Here is a 23,599-nt window from a genome sequence, read left to right on the forward strand (position 1 = left end):
TTCTGGAGTCATTTTCAGGGCAGCTATAGAATTTAAACAAAAATCCAATAAAATCTTGTTCGGTTTTTATTGCATATTTTTCTTAATTGTTGAAAATGCTGCACTTATCTAATAATGCAAAGTATTGTGGATTTACAGATTCAAGTGATAGAAACATTTCAAACCTTTTTGATATCACTTATAGCCCAAGCAATTCTACAGTAAAGCAAACAAATATCTTAAAGAAATATAGAAAGTAAAATTTAAAAAAAAAGAGAGCGAAAGAGACTCCCACTGATCTTTGCAGCATAGATAATCTTCAGCTTTTCCTATAATTTGCAGACAAATTCATGTGTCATTGATAATATAGCCCTGAAGTCATGCAGTTCACACCTGCAATTTCTTCTGAAGCTGAACCCTTTTTTCTTTCACTCCAGAGCATTAAACTCTAAATGATAAAATCAGAACTAGCTGATCGACGGTAAGAGAAAATGCAGAGATAAACCTTCTTGAGGAGAGGCTTCTTGGATTGTTTCTTGCCTGCACTTAAGATTTTATTTATTTTGTTTTTGCTTGATGAAAACTATAGATTTAGTTTGTGTCTGTAAAATAATATTTTACTCATTATAATAAATTCAGAAATCCTAGTTTTATATTTTTTAATGTGTTGCTTCCACACTGCTCACACAATTTAGTCAAAATTGCAAAGTAAAATGTTTTTGTTTTATTTATGATAAACAAATTATTTATTTATGCCATATTAATTTATTGAATCAAGACCTTTTCCATACCTTCATTTTCTTAATTTTTATTTTTACTTGATAGCAGTTTTTTTTCCCATGTATTTCCATCGAACTCAGTGAACTGAGTTCGATGGAAATACATGCTCCCCATTTGTCACTCGACCACTTGATCTGCCGGAAATGACCGACGTGAGCCGAAACTTTCCGACAGCGACGTCACCATATCTCGTTCTTTCGTTTTTCGCCTGCTGCGTGCGAAGAGAGAGAGAGAGAAAGAGAGAGAGGAAAAAACGGCTCTCAGCAAAGCAACAAGAAGGAAGAGCAATGGCGACACTGGATCGCCAAATACCAAGTCCGGATACCTTTTTGTGCGAACCTTGGTCTTCCTTCGTCAGTGCGACTAAATTACGTTTTGTTGATAGTAAGTTGGCGCCTCGGTGGTGTTGTTTAGCTGACAAACTGTCGGGGAGTGCGTGGTCCAACTGTCTGTGATTGAGTTGAGTAAGCTCCTCCACCATTCAGGGTCTGTCAGAGCTCAGCAAAGTAACTGTCAGAAATATTACTACAAAATGCAGTATTAATAGCTTGCTTTGACAGCAGTGCACATGCGCGTACGCAAAGCTAAGCGTTTCGGTGCAGAGTTTGTGCCTCTGACGCGCTCAGTCATGACGTGCTGAACTGTCCAGCTGTAAGTTTGTTAGCTTTGACAGATCTACTTGGTGTGAGGACGCTCAGCTCAGGCTGGCGCTAGCAGGCTAATGCTAACCTGATAGCCAAGCCTCGGGAGCTGCAGGGCTCCACGCATGGCCCCTAAAGTTTGTTGCGAACGCTGCCAATGTGTTTGTAAGCGGACGCTTTGTTCACGCAGACGCAGTCTCGTCTCCGGAGAAGGACGACACCGACTCTTGCCGCCCCGCCGAAGCCGCGAAACTCGGCAGAAACGGTAAGGAACTTGCGCAAGCAGCGCCGTCACGTACCACACGGTGATGGTTTGTTATTGTTTTTACAGCACATGCATGGCAGCGTTTACGGCTCCATTTTTTTTTTAACCACTTCTGTGAGAAAATTTGGTTCTTTGCATATGTGTAAACTGCGTGTATTTATAAATGTTCATTGTAGTTTCAATGTTGGCTGCCGTTTTACAGAATGGACACCTTTAGTTTTGCGTGACGTGTTTGATCCTCATTTTTTTATTGTTGCGGTGGATTTAATTTATTTGACGTAAGACTGGACTTACTAAGTAGTCGTTTTAACGGAGTTTAGTTCAAACATTCCCTAGAGACGAGATTTGTAATTCTTTATTTAATCTTGATATATTATTTTTCTTCGGATCTTATTTTTTTATTGTATTTTTGCCAAAGCATGACTTTTTTTCCTGGTTGTTATTTTTTTAATTAATTATTATCAGTCTGTAACAACTTTAATATTATAGCACCAATAAACATTAAAAAAAAAAAAATACTTGACTGCCATAGTAGTTGATGCTGATCATTTTAGGAGGAGGGAGGAACTTCAGCCATATTGTTATTTTTGTGGCGCTTTGGATTTTATTCCTATTGATTCATACATAAAACTATTCAACATTGGAGATAAAGATCATATTTAAATGGAAATATCAATGTGGGTGAGACTGCAACCAGGAAGGCCAGCTTGGAACATATTAAGCTGTAATACTTCAAGGTTTGTCCTTCAAAATTCCATGTTTTAATAACACATTTGGCCAATTAAATTACCTTCACTGTCTGTTATGGCCCCAGCAAATATAGATCTTTGTGATCAAGATCATAAAGTTCACGGGGAATGGTGAGGATATTGTGATGATTGAAATCAGAGCAATGGCAAAACTGTGGTTCAATCGACATTATCCCAGTGTTGAACAACAATATTGCCTTGTGATGTTTTCCTAATATCATGCAGCTCCATTGAGTATGTATCCAAAGTAAGAAACATTAAGAAAATGGCTTTAAGAAACAGCTTGAAATGTTACCAAGGTAAAGTTTTAGGTTAAGAATTAAGACAATTCAATTATTATTATTATTTTTTTCCCCCTGTGGTTTGAATGAATCAGTTTGATATGTAATGATCCTTTATGCAGTTAAAAGATGACATAAATTACTTTTAAATTAGCAATTGAACTAAATTAAAATAGTCCTTAGTTAATTAACAAACTAAGCAACATTTCCAATTCAAACGCTGCTAAATAATTGAATAAATGGACATGAGCTCAACAATGTGAAGGCTGTTAAACACTTTATTTTTGACAGAACGCAAACAGAGCACAGCCCTGATTAATACTATTTTATTAAGCATGTTCTGTTTATTTAACTCTGTTTACTTTTGCCATATAGACAGTGAAAAATCTTAACTAACGCAACATTTGGCTGACTTAATTGAAATTCATTCATCCTAAAGTAAATCAAACCTGGCTATGTTAGACTAGACGGTTAACGGGAACAAACAAACAAAACGAAACAAATTATATTCTGGGCTTGTTTACATTATTTCACCAATGTAGATTCTCCAAAACTGAACCAGCAAGTCCTAACAGACCAAACAAGAACATGTCTTTTTTATTATTATTATTATTATTATTATTATTTTGTACCAGTCAAGAGATTGATTGAGGTCATTTTGAAGTTGGCAAAAATGCTTAAAAAACTTCATTTGGGGGAAAAGTGGCAGATAGCCTGACTAACTCAGCAGAAAGGTCTACTGTTCTGCGCAAAAAGCTCCTTAAAACTACTACAAATTTTAGCTTGTTTGTTCCATAACTTTACAGCAAAGATAACATAATGCTATTGTAATCATAAATAGTTTAACTTGGCACATGTAGGAATATCTGCTTTCTTTTCTGATTTGAATAAAAGCAATTGGAGACAATTGCAGGCCCATCACATGCATCGTCAGTACTGCATTCAGTGTGATGGGGCTCAAGCCACTCCTTTTAAGTGTCAGACGGATGTAAGCCGTTTGCACAGACGGTACGGCTCGGGGGAGGAGACAAGGGCGCCGACTTGGTGCCGTCTCACTCCGACCTCCTGGAGGGGACAGACCCAGAGGAGATCCTCCACACCTCGCTATGCATAAAAACCCCGCAGGAGCATCGTAGGCTTCAGTGTGACACGCTTGAGTCATCCCCCTGAAAGTTTGAGTGTGCCACAGCACATACACGCCCCCCCCCTCCACACCCCCACCCCCGTAGGAGGACAGTGACGCACGCTTGGAGCCGGGGAAACTCTTCTCACTTTTGCTGGTCAGATTCCAGCCTCCCCTCTCCTCCTACGCACGCTCGCATGCCTCGTCTCTCTCTTCCCTTCTGTCGGAGCGAGACTGGAGCGCTGCTTCCAGAATTGCTGATCTGCTGGCAACATGACACCACGGCCTGCTGGGACCGATACGCAGACACAAACAATCAGGAGGTGGTGGTGGTGGTGGGGGTTGGAGGGGTTTCAAAGGCTTTACGTATAAATCAGTGTCCAGCAGAACCGCGACTGATCCGTCATCGAGACGTGGCTTCGACTTTTGACGCCGTCGCCCTTGCCGAATTCAGAGCGATGGCGCGAGGGCCAGTTTGGCTTGTAATTGATGTGCGGCGCGGGTCATTATCGCTATCTGCCTCTTTCTCGTTTTCACGCATACACACAGCGGAGGTGATGACAACCTAGAGAAACTTGGCCTGATTAGACATACAGCCACTGGCATGATCTCATTACAACTAGACGGCGCCCTAATGTGGCTATTTGCGGGTTAACACACCTCTTTAGTTCATGTCATTGAAACCATTACACTATGATTGAAGCGCCGCGGATGGCACCTCGGTTTACGACGCAGGGAAAATGGCCCACGTTTTTGTAGGTCGCGGCTCTGCGCCATTTCCAGTACATGTGATACTTTGTTGGTCGAAGCAGATGAGAGTGTTTGGAAAGTGGCAGTCTGAGAATTAGTCATGATGCGAATGCTACGTGTTCAGTGCCGAAATTAGTCACCCCATCCATGTTCGGCCTTAAAGTCCAAAAATAGAGCGACGACATTTGGGGAATTTTGTAAAAAAAAAAAATCTCTTATAATGCCAAATATTTCAGATGTAACTTTGGATAATTTATTAAATTATTAATTTATTTTACTTGAAGTAAAAAAAAAAAACAAACCTCAAAATTCATATATTCAGACATTTATTTAGAATCGGTTTCAATTGTAGTTTCAGTTTTGTTTTAAAAACAATTGTTGCTAGTGACTAATCTCATCTCTCAGTCTAATCTCAAAAGCTTTTGTAGATACTTATTAAATTGTCAGATTATAAACCTCGTTTAGTGAAACTTAAAATACAGTTTGACACAAAGAAAAAAAAAATCCAAACTTATATTTAGCTATATTAATAGTTTTGGAAAATAAAAAATAATAATAAAAAAAGACTCCCTATGAAATATCCAGTCCTTGCAGATTAAAAATTCATTTCTAATCATTTTATTTAAGTATCTCTTACTTGTGAATTTCTCAGTGCGATTCAAATCAGGACTTCATTAATATGGAAAACATATGCTGATCATCAAAGTGCAAAAATACTGGGAGGAGTATGTGCAAATGTGTCGACTTGCCACACCCAGTGTGATTTGTTAAACCTAAACCAGGCTGCGGGGCCCGTTTGTGCGTCTCCATTCAGCATGTTTCAAAGGCAGCTGCTATTTGACACAAAGATGTCTGCGGTCACCGTGGCGAGCAGGAGGCGTGCGCTCAGTGACGGAAAACATTACCTGTAAAATATTTGGAACGTTTAAATAATTCAATATGAAAATAACAAAATGTAGAATGAAAACATCCTCCTTCATAAGTTATATTCTGCTTTCGAAAAAATACAACGAGAAAGCAAACCACAACGAATGGGGTTAAAAAAAAAAAAAAAAGGGAAAGAAAAAAAGTCTGCTTTTGTTCTGGACCAAGCAAGACTTTCCTGATGTGAATTCACCCGTTCCTCTGTTCTTTGAAAAAGCAGCATAAACGTGGCTTCTTGTGTTTGTGAGTGTGGCCGTGGAGCATTAGCCAACTGCTACTTCTCTTGTTTACTCTGTCGTACCAATAATTATCTGCTTTGCCTGTTCAAAATACAGCTCCAGTCAGAACTGTAACCTCAGCCTGAGCATTACCCTAAAGTCCTCAAATAACTATAATATAAAGACTCCCGCAAGTTCGCCATTTTTATGTTCATAAACTCGGTGAAACGTTCTTCCATGTTTGCTCTTAAAGGTGTAATAACTGTTATGTTTCATTCTTTTTTTTTTTACCAACAATTTGATGCCTTTTTTTCTCTCTCTGAGAGCTAACTTGCAAATGATAAGTGAACAAAATCCATGTCCGACTGGTGAATTAGGTTTGTGTCGCTAAACATGCTCATTCGCCAGTGTCTAACTGTTGTAGTAGTTTCTTTTCTGGCCTTTCTTTCATTTGGCAGAACTGAGAAAAACACATAATTCAGCGGACAGGAAGAAGCACATCGTTTGCATTTGATTTGGCAGATGCAAAGGAAATTGGTCTCTTTTTTTTTTTTTCCCCTCTCCTTGCCCAGGTTCTTTTATACCAGGTCTTTGGAACTAGCCATTTGCAACAAATCTTATGAGAGTTTCTCTTTTTTCTTTTTCTTCTTCTTCAAGGCCTCGGTGCTCTCCCTTTGAATATTATTTACTTTGCTCCGAAAAGGATCACAGAAAAGTCTCAAATCGAAATAGTTGCCACTTTTTCTGTTTTTTGCCTATTCATAGCAAAGATATAATTAATCCTGGACACCTAGGTTGCTGCTTTCAGCACCGAGGGATTTTTCAGAGTCACTGTGCAAACTCAACTCCCATGTTTCCATCAGTACCAGGACCAACCGGATCACCTCTGTCGCGCACACACGAACATTTCGCACATTAGACGCGGTTCAATGCTGAACTCGGAGTTTGAACTGTTGCTAAATTAGAACCGAGTTGAAATTTGTGGCGATATAGCGAGGCTAAATCAGGATGTGAATTGTGGGGTTGGCTCTGTGCTTTTAGTTACGCAAAGGGCACATTACTGTGAGCGTAAACACAAACTAGGAAGTCTGACTGTAAGTAAGAAAGCCATGTCAGACAGAGATGCAAAAGAAAACTTTATTCTATAGTGAGACTGTTGATTGCATTGATGGCGTACAGAAAAAATAAACGATGCAAGTCTGAATCTGTTTATTCTTGTAAGTGATGAGGTATAAAAATGAGAGATTAGATATTGTGTATTTTTCCTTTACTAGTTAATTTTACTGAAAGATATGATTTAATTATTGCAGTTTATTTTTGCTATAATGCGATTTTAGTGAGTGCTTGTCATTTCATACTTTTATAGTTTTGGTCGTTTCAACTATTTTAGCTACAAAAAGAAGCTTCTTCTTCCTTTCAGGCTTCCATTTTGTACCAGTAAACAAACAACAACAACAACAAAAATCACAGTAATGAACTATAATAAATAAATAAATAAAAACTCAGAAATTGCTCAGATATCACACATTTAATTCAATTCTCCTATTTTGTTTTTAGAATTTGCATTACATAGGCCAAACCAGTATAACTTTAGGCGACCTCTTGCTGGTAGATATTGCTTATTAAAATCACTCAACCACATTTTCCTGGAACCGAATATAGAAAATTACTTAAATCCACTGTGTGTCAAAGCTGGCTTGAAGCGTTCCCCTCCCCCCGCCCCCCATCCCACTTCCCCACACCCACCCGGCGGGTATGAATTGGCGCATCGTCAGAACAAAACGTCTCACGACGGACGGCTCCATTAGCGACCAAAACTAGAAAGGTTCAAAATTTCTCTGCAGAATATGATCATTCGATGTTGGCTTTTGTTTTTTTTTTGTTTTTTTTCCCACGATGCGGCTCCATTAGTAGAAAGCGTCGTCTCGTGGCGGTTGTGTTAAGCTGTATACAAACAGGGCTTTCACATATTTATGTTGCCAGCTCAGTAAATGAGTTGATAATTTTGCTGTTTCGACCCCTCTTCACCAAAAATAATTACTCAAGCACAATGTGAGACAATATTGTGGCATTTTCATTAACATTTTATAAGGAAACCTTATATATATTATTATTATTATTATTAAATACACTTATTTTAATGTAGAAATCCTTACAATATGTTGAAAATACATTGGAATGGAAACTGGTATGCTTTTGGGAGAAAATGTCTACAGCTGATGCATTTTTCAAGGGTTCAGAACCGTTAACGGTCAACTGGCTGAAAGAAGACTCCCACAGTTTTTACTCCATGGTAAAAAAAAAAGCACATATTTAACTATCAAAAAATAGTCTTAGTCATAAAAATGTACAATGAATATACAGCTGAGAACGTAGAAGATGTGTTCGCTTTCTGGCCAAGCAACAAATTAGCCAAAGTTACAATATTTTGGAAAGTATTTATTTAGTTAATCGTCAGCAAATAATATTTCAGGTATAATAAGTTTAGCATCCATTTATTATCATCTAATCTTACATAAGTAATAATGTTCAATGAAATTAGATTATGAGCTGGATTTAAGGGCTTATCATCACAATTTTCCACAATTCTTAACGACTATAATAAAGCTGATACTTGGTGAGAGAGTTAAAGGGTACAAAAAAAAACTACAGTGCCTAATTTACAGTTTTATGCTGAGTTTATTAACCTAATTGCTTCATATCTTTACGGAGCCATCCTCTTCCTAAATCTCTTGTCACAGTTGCAGAGTCGAGAGTCTGTTCTTTTTTTTTTTTTCCTTCACATTCTCTTGTACTTGTCGCTCAGCTTTCTCGAGTACATTATTCTGTGTCAGCATGTCTTTTTTACCAGAGAAAAGACATAGTGTGTGGAGGTGTTCAGTTGTGCCAAGGTGTCCAATTGTGAATATCTTGACTGGAGTTGCACCGTCTCTGCTATTATACCTGAAGAAACTCTGCTCCCTCACCCCACCACACACTCACAAGAAGGCGAGGGAAATTTAAGTTTCAGAGGCTTTTATTTTTGCATAATCAGTAAAATAATTGCATAATTATTTTTACATTCACCAACCACGTTGCGTGGTGCACATCGGTACAATTGCTTGTTGGCATAAATATCAAATCGGACCATCATATCGTTGCAGGTCAATGCATTTAGTTGAGCATCAGATTTATCAGATGATAAATGATTTACGTGTCCTTGTTTTCTGGTACCAGATGGATCTGCTCTGCGTTTTTTTCAGATGCACTTGTAATATTTTGACAAAAAAAAAAAAAAAGTCTCTGAGTGATGTTTATAGCACCTCGTTCCGTCCACACAATGAATAATTACAGCAGTCCTAAAAGTAAAATTGGATCCAACCCGATACTATCGAGGTATACCTAATAGCGTGGCCAATGACTTTATACAGCTTAAAAAAAAAAATCAAAGTTAGGTGAACCATGCTGGCAAAGCACATTAGTCTCATAATTCTGCTTCAAATAACATCATAACTCTAAATTATTTACTCGCACCAGCCCTTAAAGTTGCATTAAGATTGCTGCGGTCATGAAATGCGTCCGGCTGACCGGGGCCCAGTCGGTACGTGACCGCCCTGATGGCTGTTGAACGTAACGCAGTCGCTTCTGACCCGTTAAGCACGCATTAGCGCTTTCATTCACACGCTCTTGACGACTGGCATCACATGCACATTCCATACATAACAAGTCAGCAGCATGGTACAGTCCAGCTGTACGACTCTTTGCCAACAGGCACTTAGCATGACTCTGTCTTAGACGCACAGGTTGACAGCAAACTCGCCAGTAATGCAGGGTCATCACAACACGAACAGTCAGGCACCCACACACACACACACACCCACACGTCTCTCAGACAATTTTTCCTCCTCCTTGCATGCTTACTCAAACACGCGCACCTCCTCCCTGTGAGTGTGGCTTAAAGCCCGTGCTAATAAGTGCTGTGATTTCTGTCAGCAGAGCTTGTTTAGCTTCTGGAAGGTTAGCCAGAACAGAAAATAGCTGCTTTTAAATGGACGTTTTTTGTTTTGTTTTTTCCTTCTGTATTTATTATAAGCTTGTGTTTTTGTTGAGTGGGTGGGAGTGTCTCTTGTAGCTTGAGGGATAACGATGCTGTGCTCCATCCAGAACACTGTATGCTTCTAGCCTTCCTTTCAGAGGACAATTTGTCACCCGGCCGTTTCTTCTCAAGATAACAAGACTGCAATCAATCACTTATCTCTTGTTGGCTCTTCTAGACAGCCAGGAAAAGTAAAGGATACAAGTTATCAAAACATCACGATGGCCTGGCTATGTAGTCTTTGGAAAAGAGAGCACACATGGTCAGTGCTAGCAGTAGCAAGAAGCGCTACGGCAAAGTAAAACAAAGAGTATGAGAAAACAGGACAAAAAGAGAAACTCACCTAATGCTTCAATTAGCAAGTACTCAATTAAAAAATGAGTTTAGAGTACTTTCTACGAGGAGAGAAAAGTCCCTGGAGTAAATGTAGATGACAGGAATGACAGAGTTAAACCCAGAAGCCGTGCCCTAGGAGTATGAATGAGGAATTAAAAGCAGTAATGGTTCTGTCAATGTCTTCATCCTGAAAAGAGATGAAGGTTAACACAGGATCATTGCGTCCGGCCTCGTTTCTCTGGACAGCAAAAGAGAAAGTATGCAAAGCTAATATCAGCAATAGATCCGCGTAGAAAAAGAGAAACTGGTTAGACAGAGAATGAGTCTGAATTACTATCTTTGCAAATGAAAAAAAAGCTAATTGGAAAGCAAAACGGAGAGTAAACGGTTAATTATTCAGCTGGTTATCCAAGAGAAAAGAAAAACTCGGAGACAACCAAAATGACTACATTTGTGTCACTCTTGTTATGCTCTTCTCAAAGCAGCCGAGGAAGTTCGGTAGAAATGTGTTTTCCTCATTCTTGTTGACTGAGTGATGCTCTCTACTCTCATTATCGCACGCAGCTTGTAGTTTTTGGTTTACAATTAATCGGAACAATAAAGTACAAAACAGAACGGGGTGTGCGCTTGCTTGTGCTGCTTTCTCCTTTAAACGCGCTGTTCCAGGGGCTCCTGGAGTAGCCATCAGCACAGTTTGTTTTATCAGTTTGTTCCCTTGAGTCAGGGTCTGTGATGCTGCTGCCTCGGCAGGTGGCTTCAGAGTAAACTGCGCTGTCATCCGCTGACTTATTGAACAAATAGAACCTGTTGCCGCCGCTGCTGCTGCTGCTCTTCATGTAATTCCCTCTTGGTTTTGCAGCTCTCGTGTAAAAAGGAACGCACAGATACTTTTTTTGCCTCCGCCACCTCCGTAAAACTAGATGAATAATATGTTCATGGTGACATTAAATTAGAACACTAAGTTACTTAACAAGACAAAACCAAGCAGTACTAGGAAACGATTCACCTCTAATTTGGAAAGATTTATCATCTAAAGGGTCTGGAGCGTACAAAACGTATTTGTTGCAGCATAAACAAGGAATCTGATCCATGCAAATGTATTCAGCTGCAGACTTGTACAATTTATGTCTTTCTCATCATTTTGCACATTTTTTTTCTTCAGCGATTAACTACAGCAGCAGAGCAGGTTGCTATGGGCTCCTGCTTTCTGCTCCAATGGTGAGCGTCAGTGTAGCTCCTAGTTTTGCACGGTTTGGTTTTGTTTCTTTGCTATTTAGTAACCGACAGAGCCGACGGCTGATTACATCTTTCTTTTAATTCTTGCCATATTAGAACGGAATGCTGTCGAATATAAAAACATTTGGGCTGTGAAGCTAATATTTAGATACCATTAGCTTCTGTCGTCCAGGAGGTTTACTACTTCACTTTTAGAGATAAAGTAGCTGACCTTTTTTTAGGTTGTTCTGTCACTGCTTGTAGCATTAGCTTGTAGTGTTAGCACAGCCAGCCTGTGTCTTCATTAGGCATTTCGTTTTTGTTTTTTTTCCTGTCCATCTGCCTCAAACGGAAAGTACCTTTAAACAACGGTTTTGTTTTCCTTTGTCGGCTATTATTGTGACCCCTCCAGTTGGTACGCCATGTTTCTTCTTCCTCCCATATCAATATGGCATCTTATTTGTCTGTCTGTTTCAGAGATGCTTGTCTGCACCCATTTCCCTGCTTTGGAGGATTTTTGTCTTGTTGTCTGCCATGTCTGCAGTAAGGTGGTGACTCCTCAGGGCATCCTCACACATTACGGTAAGGCAAAGACGCTGAAGGCCAAACTCATACACTTTGTGCTATTTTTATATTTACTCTGCTAGCTTATGTTGTTAGTACAGCTCACAGAGAGATCAAAACACACACACACACACACATATATGCTCACACTTTTGAATAGACTTGAAATAACATTTATTATCCCTGTGACAGGCAACTGGAAGATTATACAGTAAGGGAAAATGTTCAGCATAATAAAATAACGTGTTTTTAATAACACTGTGCAGTTATTAAAAATAGCTCCAATTCAAAGAAATGTGCTTTACGGGAAGACAGACATTTATGGCCATATTCATATATTACTGAGATATGCTCTACACACTCGCACACGCATGCACACACTCACTCACACACACACACACACACACACAGTGTGACAACCAGATCGATACAATACCTGGTGATTATCACTCCAACCTGTCATTTATGTAAGCGCCCAGGCGCCACATGTTTATGCCTTCTAATAATAAGCAGCAGGCAGACGAAAGCTGAGAAGCACTAAATAATTTACAGGTGGAGTTTTGTAAACAAGTGTTTTTGTCTAACAAATAGGTACACACACTAATGTGTGCCTTCCTTTATAAAAGGTCTTTAATAATCACAGTGGTACTTTCTGCTGATTTGCTTAGGAAAGTATTTCAGTGCATCAACATGTTAAAAACAAATATTATGTGGATCAGAAATGTCTAAACAGGATGGACAGAATCCGCATACCTCAGTGTATTGTCTACCTTAAGTAAATGTTCTAGTTATAGGGTGTGTCTTTGCCTAACAATCCTTAGATATAGATGTTGATTATATCTAGGTCTGGACTTTGACTAGGCCATTCCCTTGTGACTCTGGCAGTTTCAGGGCATTATTTGCCCCAGCGGTGTGAATAATAAAAATTTTTCAAAGTTTTACATGTAAAGAATTTGTGAAAACCTTGTTCTTCACTACCATCTACGTAAGGATTATCCTCGACTTTGTTTTGATTCGTCGTATATGATTCTGAGCGGGTAAGAGGAGGGGATAGGCACAGGGTCACGCTCGGTGAACAAACACACACACACACACACAAGCAGACTTTTCCTCAGCGTGGACAGCAAGGCGAGCAGAGTTGCACACACATACTCACACACATCCTCACTTTCTGTTTCTCAGCAGAAGGAGGTCAGCGCTATTGTGGGATACACACTCACAAATAAACTCCTGGCAACCACTGTTGTTCTGTTCGTACTCCTGTCCCCTACAGCGACCCCCTTCCCCTCCCACCACTCCACCCACTTTACTCTTTTTGGCAGAGTTTCTGCTTGGTCGGGTGACAACAGGTCATTCATGCACATCAACGCTCGCAGTTGAGCAAGGGAGACACGACATCCAACTTTTCCTGTTAAAGTGACGTGATTTTGGAAATTCTGCAGCAAAAAGACATTTTATCATAATTTCAAGCCAAATTCAAACATTTTTATTGCTTCAGCCAGACACCTCTTGGTTTCTTTAAAAGGATATTATGGCATGTAAAAATGCTCCAGCTGACCTTCCCTTTAAGATCCCTTTAAGAGCTCACCCAGTTTAGATAGTTTCATGATACGCGATGTACTTCCTTCTATTGTGGCGCATCCTCACACGCGCCATCGTTCCCCTCTGGGGTTTGACTCTAAATGTTGTGACCCACATAAGCGTCGTATTTTGTCTTTGTGTTTATTCATCGAGGGCTTCGCTGTTGTGCTTGACCTGCACATCAGAGCAGCTCCGAGGTTTTACAGCTACACACTGAAGGGAGGGGCAGGCTGGCTGCCTCGGGGCATTCCTGCCTCCTGGCTCTGCATGCACCGTTTGCTGCTCATATCTGCTGTGCTGGAACATCGGAGGGATCTGAGGCCAGCCGATGTGTGCAGATGATGAGGTGGAAGGGAGAAAATGGAGCACTGTGAAATGTTTGTTTCCAGACTTTATTCCCTGTCCCATTGTGTCTAGAACATCCATCTGTCTGCCATTCAACCATCAATTATTCATGTGTTGGTCATCTATCCATATGTTGATTGTCCATCCAAATGGATGGAGGGATGTCCATTCATCCATCTGTTAATTATCCATCCATTAATCATCTGTCCATTGTATATCCATCCATTCATTCATTCAGCCATTCATTTTTTGGTCCCTCATCCATCCATCTTCTGGTCATTTATCTGTCCATCCATCCATCCATCCATCCATTAGTCAATCATCCACCTATCTGTAAATCACCTGTTCATTCATCTGTTTGTCAATCATTCATCCATTTATCTATTGGTCATTCATCCATCCACTATAAAGTTTTAGATTTCAGCTTAACAAACTTGGCTAAATAGCACAGAAACCAACAGTTGTTGTTCATCAGACTGGTTAATTTTTTTGTGGATGTGTTTATTTAGTTCTCCTTAAAGTGAAGCAGGCATGCATATTCTTAGCATAATTTTTCCTGTGGGATATAATCTAAATCCGCGGCGCTGGCAGTGTCAGTATCACATTCTGTCTAGAGAGCATTCAGAGAAGAAATGTGAGAAGAAAAAAAAAGCTCAAAAATACTAAAACCTTAAAGCCTATTATTGTCTAATCAGGGTGTAAAAGTAAAATTTTTGCTGTAAGAAAATGAGTAGAATCCATGTTGCCTGTGTAGGAAGCTAGTAAACTACCTGGAACATGAGTTCTGTGTGGGCAGCCCTTATGCTGTGTTTGAAACCGGACTCCATGTGAGTCCCAATCCCCACCAGACACCAGAGAATTAACGGGTCAGTGCAGATTTCCTGCTTTTGAAGCCACGTGTTTGAATAAATCAAACCTCCAATCGTATCTTTTTGATAATTCAACGCACTTCTTCTCCTCTGCTCCTCTTCCTCTCCTCACTACCTCTTCCTCCTCCTGGTGTGTGTGAGTAAGTTGAACACGCGATGAAAGGGTCATGTTGCTGCTGTCAGTTGGAGTGTTTTTCCTCTTTCCCCCCCGCCCCATCTCTGTGGCTGTGGGTTTATTGAGCTTCCAGGCACATCAAATCAATTCTAGATATCTTCTCAGGTTCAGTATACCCCAAACTCAACAACCGTGATGCTGAGTGTGTCGTCATAGAAGTTTGTTGTTCGCATCGCTCGCCGTCTGAATGTTGGTGGTGAAATTTGCCTTTAACCACAGAAGCGCTGATGGGTTTCACTTGCCAATGGCGAGCGGCGCGCACAACTTAACAGTTGCTGTTGTGGTTTGGAGGCATATTAGCTCTCAGTTGGGCCTGTAAAAGCCGATTCTTTATTTTTATCTCACCGAAAAATTGGGGTGACATTATAATTTTTGTTGTTGTTGTTGTTTGTTTGTTCTCAGGATTATTTTTGCCATCATCACCTTCTTATTTGGAGGAAGTAACAGGAAGTGTTTTTAGTTCTTCATGCTCATAACTGGTGCAGTGGTTTTTGGTTTACTTTTATTTTAACTCAAGTCATGTTTGGGAGAGCAGGTCTGGTCACAGTGACACATCCTGCATTCATTTGCTCTTAAAATACTTTTTTTTTTAATCATCAGCAGTACTATGGCAACCAAAGTTTTATTCTTTGGTATTTGTCTGGGATGACGAAATGGTTTAGCAGTAAATGAATCAGTAAAACATTTTGTATAACTTTAAGACAATTTACATAAATCTACTAGATATTATAAGTGCGGATATTTAAATGTCCGTGGTTAAGCATTTCATATTTTTTTTTAGATAGGGGAATAAATTAACTATTTAAAATTGTATATTAAAAATAGAAATAATTTTAGACTAATCTAATTTAACTAATGCAGAATTAGCACCACCCAATGAAAAGAACAATAACATTCATGATGTGTTGCAGCACAGGATTGTGAAATATCAAACTAAATTAAAAAAATATATATTTTCTTTGGTTAAAAAAAAAAATCTAACATTATTATTACTAAATTATAAAAATAATATACAGTAGGAAGGATTTGTGGAAGTTTTCACTGCACACACCAAAACAGGAAGCATGAAATTGCAAAGTGAATAATTTTTTCATATTGCTATTTTAGGATATTTCCAATTGCAATTATTTAATTATATTTCTACTTTAACAGATGACTTCGACATGCATAAATATTTTTGTTTTATTTGGATTGTGGCCCCGATGGCCCTTCCTGCTCTGACCTTTTGTCATTGCATATTGTTTTGGTTTAGCTAAAGTTTGTCACTCTAAAGAAAGTTTCTAGTATCAGACTCTTTAAATGGGATTTTTTTTAATATATATATATGTATATAATTTTACAAAGCTGTAAAAAAAATAGTTCAAACATTCTGCATAACTTAAAAAAGGCTTAATAAACAGTTCATTTAAGCACTGTGAGAGAAGGACTTGAACGTTGATACTGTTTCTCAGATGATAAATTGTCTTCTTTGTAACATTTTAATAACTTTTTTTTTCCCTAATGTGATCTGAAAGGATCTGTGCCAATCACTGAAGCTTCAGTTTTGTCGTAATTGAGCTGAAGAAAATCCCGTAACATCTAATGCAGCTCGATTGCACCAGTGGTGTCATCTGGGGTCACTACAACGTACAGCTGCATGTCATCAGCATAGCTATGTAAAAAAAAAAAGTCATGTTTTGGGATGACACCACCCAATGAGGAGCACACAAAATCGACGGGACCAACAATTGAATCTTGTGGTACTCTGTTTTTTTTGTTAAAGTTATATATTTTGGTCAAAATAATTGTCATTTCAAAGAACTTTGCAGAATATCTTAAGTAAAGGTTCTCCGGTTTCTTCTATGCTCTAAACCAAAGATTAGGAGGATGCAGAACTAATGTTAAAGCTCCATGTGAAACCAGCAAAACAAAGTGTTAAGCATCTGCAATTGTTATTAAGCTGCTCAGAAGATTGGCTAATTTATGACGCAATTTTCCCTCCCAAGTAAAATCATTCTTGCAGAAATTTAAACAAAAATTAGTCTGACTCATTGTTTGGATTTTGGTTCTGTGTGCAATTGAATTTCTATCCTGAAGCAGATTAAAACATGACGCTTCCTGGAAACTTGGCAGGTTTCTTTATTCATTGTTATCCAAATCGCCGACTGTTGCTCAGCTGGATGTGTGCTATACATTTGTTTACGACGTTAAGTTAAACAGTAATTCATTTGCAGCTTCTTAAGAATCATTTTCTGGTCACCAGGATATCTGCTGCGTAAACCAGCGCCGTCACTGCGCTGCTGGTTTTTCCAGAACTTCGTGTTGTTTATAAGAGAGCAGCTGCAGTAGACAAAACACTTAATGGCTGATATTAACTGGGGTTCATCGCAGATGTTTGTTCTTATATTCTCATCTTTCTGTCCTCCTTTTTGCTTCTTTCTCAACATACTCAACATAACTCAGCTGAGCTCTGAGAGCCTACTTCCTTATCGTCTTCTGGCTCTGCCTGCAGGTTGAATAAGAGACCAATCAGCAGCCAGCTGGGCTGTCAGCACGGCCAATGACACCAGGCGGACAGGAGAGAGTAGCAGGGATAGCGACCTTGGAGTTGAGTGGCTTGGTGACCTTGCCAGAGGATTGTTCATTTAAGTGAATCATGGGGTCTGGCTTCCAGTTTATCCTTAACTTTGAGTGTTTTGGCAAAAGTGGGTTCATTAGCTCATATCTTGTTAATGACAAGTACTTTTTTTGTCACTACATTACCTAGTATCACTTAATTGAAAAGCTACTATACTATATTTATTACTTTTATTTAGCTAATTTTACCTTAGTTATATCCTTTTGTCCTTTAAACCAAGAAAAACTTTTTTTTAATGTCTGTTTTATTAGCTCAAAGTTTATAAAGTTGTTTTTTTTTTTTTCTACAAAGCTCTGTAGCATTTAGAATAAAAATGCAAACATGAAACTTTAAAAGCCAACCACCAAGAGTCATCGCAACAAAAGTGTCATCGTTCGTCATCTAATTTTGGAGCGCCGAGATCTTAAAATAACATCCTTCTTCAAAATCAACATATACAGCACGTGACGTTTAGAGTTGTGCAAAAATGCCTTCTGCAGAAACGCTTCATGATCGCACGTTATGCTGACCAATAAAACAATTCTGATATTTTTTACGGAGTAATAGAAAATTATAAAAATGTTAAAGGCAGAGTTTTTTTTAAAATTATTATTTAACAAGCTCACAGTACATGTGACCTATCAGACTGTATGAAATAGATGATTGAAAATTAGCCAAAGAATGATACTTCTTCATTACATGTTTAATCAGAGCGTCAGCTGCTTTGTTGAGTTGTAAAGCTGAGTTGACTAAAATTGTGCGAGTCCCGACGTGCGAAGTGGCGAAAGAGCATGTGAATAAACGTGTGAAATTTGTCCTGCATGCCAGTGAATGCGACTCTGGACTTTAGCCCTGCTATTCTGAATACAGCTGCCTCCGCCGGTTGTCTGCCTCCGGCGCTTTATTTACACACCCGTCGTCACACTCAGGAAAACAACACAAGCACAAGAAACTCTTTGGGAAAATAAGAAATCAAAGTGTGTTTTGTAGAACTGCAATGCTTAGATTTAAGTCCGTTTTCGCCAGGATCCACTCGGAATATGTGCGTTTTAATACAAAGTCGCGATATGATCCGACACGCTCCCTGTCCCCGTCGCCCGCAGCCCACTTCCACACATTCACTCTGAACAAACACACAGTTCAGGTTCTGCAGTTCTGCTATGCTGCCCTGCCATTAAGTGGTTGTTCAGCTATGTTATGTGCTACTTGCTGGGTGAATCAATAGATGTTATTGTAAAGATGCGGGAAGAGATGCTTTTAGAAGCGTGAAAGGAGACGGAGCCAGACTTTATTGCCGGATATATTGGCAGAAAAACTTACAATACCACATTTAATCAGTTTTAGTAACATTGAAAAATGAAGTCGTCTGGATAGTTCAATTTTATTTGCGTACAACGAATGTTGTTTCAAAGCATTTACCTAAAAATCATTTCAATTCCATCATACATGCATTCCAATTGAAGGTAGGTTCAGTTTTAAAGTAGTTTAAAATGTTTCTATCTAATGAATTAATAAAAACTGAAGCGAAAACTAAAAAAAAATAAAATAAATCTGGAAAATATAGTGGAAGGAAAAAGTGCTATTTTTGAGGATTTCACCTCAGCTGCACATGATTACAACTTTGTTCCTCAGCCTTCTGGTGGATTTCTACCCTGCTTAGGGATCCAGCTTTGGTTGAATAAGAGAAAAATCCATTTTGTGACTTTTATGCGTCTTTAACGGCGATATCATGGGTGGCAAGTGCCGTTTCCACCGTCTGTCGCAGAAAACTCCGGTTCTTCTTCCTCTTGTTTCTCTTTATGTGGAGGGTTTGCCTTTACGTCTCGGTGTGTGTGTGTGTGTGTGTGTGTGTGTGTGTGTGTGTGTGTGAGTGTGAGCACGCTTTGTTCCTGAACCAGGGAGCGCTTTGAGTCTTGCTTGAGGAGATGAAACGCTGCTTGTGGGATGTTGTTGATATTCTGACCTGTGGAGATGGGGGGAGGGGGGGGATAAGATTGTGGCTTTGCAAAAAAGTCGATTTGCATGAATGTCCAGGTGTTTGTTTTTGATTGCTAATGATCGAGAACACGGCTTTCCGACTGAAGTGTCAGTTCAAAATAACTTTTTCTCCTTGAACTGAACACATGTAGTAACTTTTAACCCTTTCTTGTCTGTTAAAGTTACTTTCCTCTCTGTTGGTACGTTTCAGTTTTGCAGCTTCCTGCCTGCACACTTTGATTCTTATCACCAAGCAGGAAATTCAGACTCTCAACATTTTTGTGCACACACCGGTTTCTTTACCTTTTTTTTTTTTACCTAACTTCTCTATCTTGATCTTCGCTGCCCAAAAAGACAGTGTGTGAACGTGCGTGTGTTCTCTTTCTCCCCTTTATGCTTATTTCCTGAGCGTTTACGACATCTTCACCCCTCTGTTTTTATTCAGGTAGCTGGGATATAGTTTCCCTGTGAGACAGACTCAGAGAGAGACAGTCCTGGACCACACACCCCCAACCCCCTACCCACCCTGCTCCCACAAAGAACATGCATAGCAAAAACCGTAAGTTAAGCTCCTCCTCTCCTCAGCCACCCCCCCACCACCACCACCACCACCCCGAATCCTCCACCCACACACCCCAACAGACTTGTGTGTTTGATTTTCCCCTGCTGTGTCTCGGCGGTCTTTCGCTCCAGCATTCTGATCAGATCTGGGTCAAAACGGGTTCATTATTGTGGGCTCCAGTCTGATTTACATTAGTAAGGTGGCGTTCATCAGATGAGTGTACTTCAGGTAGCGTTGGGCATGTCGTTAATTGGAGCAAAGAGCTGGAAGTTGGTTTGGGAACAGTTGTTTTTTGTTGTTTTTTGTTGTTTTTTTTATTGAGGTGAAGCTGAGGCACAGTTTTGCTATGTGCTTTGTTACAAAACAACCATCTGGTTAGGGAGCAGGAAATGACTTTCAGTGTTATATTCCACTTCTGATTGTCAACAAGCAGAAAAGAAAAAAAAAAAAAAAAGAAGTACTCTGAATGTTCCTACTGACAAAATAGTGCGTGCTTTTAAAACTGTTTGTTTTTAGCTCCCTTTGCAAACATGGAGACTGAAATTGTTGCCCATTCGTCTTAGCCAAACAGCTTAGGCTTAATCGGCTGGAACACAGAGCATCTGTGAACATCGAACCACAGTTTCTCAATTGGACTTTGACTGGGCCATTCTAACGCACGACTATCCCTACACCTTAACGAACTTGAACGCAGCCCTGGCTGTATGTTTAGCGTTGATTTTGTGCTGGAAGGTGATGCTCCACCATGGCGTCAACTCTTGCAGCCTCAGATAAGTTTTCTTCCAAGATTTTCAAGCACTTAGATCCACCGTCACCCGTCTTCCCGTCGGCTTTGGATCGTTTCTTTGTCGGTGGTGAAGAAAAGCGACGCCACGTAGTTTTTACTTCCCCTGCATTGATTGTGAACTACATCTGTCATGATTTTTTTTTCTCTCTCTTCTTCTTCTTCTTGGCACTGAAAGAGGTAGAAAGGGGGAAGTGGCTGAATACAAATTCATGCCAGAATTTGAAGAATTTTAATCAAAAAAACGATCATTTTTTCCTCCGATTTACAAGCAAAGTTTACTCTGCGTACATGTCGATACAACAGATTGAGGTTTGTAGTTCCAGTGTGACAAAATTTGGGAAAGTTCTTTTGCATGGCTCTGTATGATGAGTGTGTTGTTTCTATTTACATTCCTGTCTTCTGTGTGTGTGGCTTAGCTAATCTTTTACTCTTCCTCGTGGTTAAGGTAACCATTTCTTTTTCTTCTTCTTCTTCTTAGAGAAGCGACACAGCTCCCCGGTCCCCTCCAGGAGCCCTGTGCTTCCCATGAAGCCCAAAGCGCCTGCGGTGGCCTCCGCTGTGGCCCCCAGCCCGGGGGACTCGCTGGCTTTCAGGGTCCCCAAAGACTACCCTCATTCCCGCTTCAGCAAGGCACCGCTTGCCGTCTACCCACCGAAAGGAGCAAGGAACAAGACATGGTTTGTGCATCTTTTCCACTTTTTTAAAACTTCCGCTCGGCTTTTGCAGTTTCCAATCCACAAATTTTCGCAACGTTTTAACGCTGCGTTACCCTCTCCCTCCCCCTCCCACCAGCGTGTCGTTGCCAGTCGTGAGCTTGGAGAAGATGCCCTGCCTGAACCGAGCAGACTCGACGTCGCACGTTCGCCTCAACTCCTCGTCCTCCTCCTCTTCGTCCTCATCCACGCTCTCGCCTCTCAAATCTTCCTCCTTCGCCTCGCAGCGCTCCGGCGAAAAGCTCACCAACGGCCGCGGCGGCGGCCCCTCAACGCCGCGCTCCATCACGCCTCCCTCCTCCTCCCTGGACAGGCGTCCGAGCCCGGCCAGATCGCCCCTGAACAGACGAGCGCCATCGACAGCGTCTCCCTCCCCGATGGACAAGAAGCCCTCGCTCTCGCCCTCCCACAGGTCCGTCGCTCTCCCGTCATTGCCGTCGCTTTCGCCTTTGGAGAAGAAGCAGCAGAACGGAACCAAGACCCCCGCCAGGCCGCACAAGAGAGCCTCAGGTGAGTCCGAGTCCAGATGAACGGACTTTAAGCTGCTTTAATTACAAGCTGTGAAAGTTTCCTTCTGAGTTCTAAAGCAAGATTTCTTTTAATTCATCATTGCTGTGTAAAAATAGAAGAGAAATGCAGCTAATGGCGGTATTGTTTATCGTCTTTGATTTACTGCTGTAAAAGCTGCTTATCTAAAGAACCCCCCCCTCATCCCACCTACTGTATCTCAACATATTTATCATCTTAATATTCTGCACCACCTCCTCCTTGTTTTTCTCTGGCATATTCACACTTGGCTGAGTTTTTCCTTCTCTGCTCCTCTCTGCTTGTTTTGCTCTTTATCAGGCTGCTCTGTCTAGCCAGTGTAAATTGAGTGTGTTTCTCTCTCTGTGTGTGTGTGTGTATAAGAGCACGCGAGTTTGTTTATATCCACGATGCCTGTTTGCCTCTGCGTAGATTTGACCTGTTGTCCGGTGCAGCAAACGCAGAAAGATTACGAGGATTATAAAACAGGCCAGGACAAGATTACAGCCTTCTCCCAGCAACAGTTTAAGATAACCTGCCGACTGGAGGTTGGAGTTTGCCTTGCCGTTTTGTGCGGAGAGACTCCCTGTGTTTGGGCACGGCTCTCTAGCAGTCAGAAAAGTTTAGTTTTTAAAATCGTCCAGTTAAATTTGCTTCCAACAAGTACGGCAAAACCTGTCCAGAATCGAATCCACATTTTTCCAGCGGAGTTCTTCTCCATTTTGCAACTGCAAACTTGTTCCAGTACTCTCTGTTCAGCTGCTTTACAATTTGTCATTAAGTTTTAATCAAGTCTAGAGAAAACAAAGCTGAAAGATTAGAAGTAATCTGCGTTCTTGTTGGCGGTCCCTGGATTTTGTAAACACCGAAAGCTAAGCCAGGAATTATTTTTCTATCCGTTATATTTAGGTTTTAAGTAATTTTTTATTTTTTTTTTTAATCTTTTCAGCATCTTACTTCTGGCTGCTTTCTAATGTTAACATTGGGGGATGGATTAGCTGGAGTCCCGTCTTGTAACTGTGGAGGGAGCTAAAGTTTAGGGAGATGGTAAAGAGCTCATTCAACATCAACTTGCAGGAATGCAAATGGAAACTTGCAAAAAGCAGGTCAGCAATTATAAAAAGTATCAAAGTTTCCACGAATTACTGACTAGGGTGTAAATAATTTTTGGTGTGCATTTTTTTTTTAAATTAAAAAGTAATGGTTAAACATTTTGCAGACTTTTTGGATGAATAAAAAGCATTTTAAATCTAAATCGTCCAGTGTCATGAACTGCGTTGCATTTGAGAGCATCTGCCTCAGACTTGTAGTGAGTTTTTGTGCATTTTTAAAAGTAGTCCAAAGATGGAACGAGTTTGCAACCCTGCCATCTGCTCTGGAGCCTTGAGAGATGCATTTTGTATTTTAAGAGTCAGAAAAGAATGAAACATACGAACGGCATTTCCGCTGTTTTCAGAGCAAACGAATTAAACGCTGAAATATCATGCATTTTTTTTGTTGGTCAGACCTGGAAATGTTTGCCATTCTGTAAATTCATGTTCCTTGAAGCACTCTTCTAATGCCTATTGC

General features: G+C 40.2%; 1 protein-coding gene across 3 annotated transcripts in view; it reads left to right on the forward strand.

Annotated features, from left to right (window-relative positions):
• Positions 1–976: 976 nt before the first annotated feature.
• Positions 977–23,599, forward strand: part of atxn7l1 (ataxin 7-like 1) — a 30,865-nt gene continuing 8,242 nt past the window's right edge. Inside the window, exons 1-5 of one of the 3 annotated variants that reach the window (XM_007579221.2) lie at positions 977–1,143; positions 1,591–1,665; positions 11,814–11,918; positions 21,271–21,469; positions 21,585–22,015. In XM_007579221.2, coding sequence (XP_007579283.1) covers positions 1,047–1,143; positions 1,591–1,665; positions 11,814–11,918; positions 21,271–21,469; positions 21,585–22,015 — 907 coding nt within the window. In that variant the 5' untranslated portion in view covers positions 977–1,046. Of the gene's footprint in view, positions 1,144–1,590; positions 1,666–11,813; positions 11,919–19,888; positions 20,003–21,270; positions 21,470–21,584; positions 22,016–23,599 lie in introns of those variants that run through there. The other 2 variants (XM_016664514.1, XM_007579230.2) reach the window with 2 other exon arrangements.

This window comes from Poecilia formosa, unplaced genomic scaffold (genome assembly GCF_000485575.1).
Source record: "Poecilia formosa unplaced genomic scaffold, Poecilia_formosa-5.1.2 Scaffold9, whole genome shotgun sequence".
NCBI classification, from domain to species: domain Eukaryota; kingdom Metazoa; phylum Chordata; class Actinopteri; order Cyprinodontiformes; family Poeciliidae; genus Poecilia; species Poecilia formosa.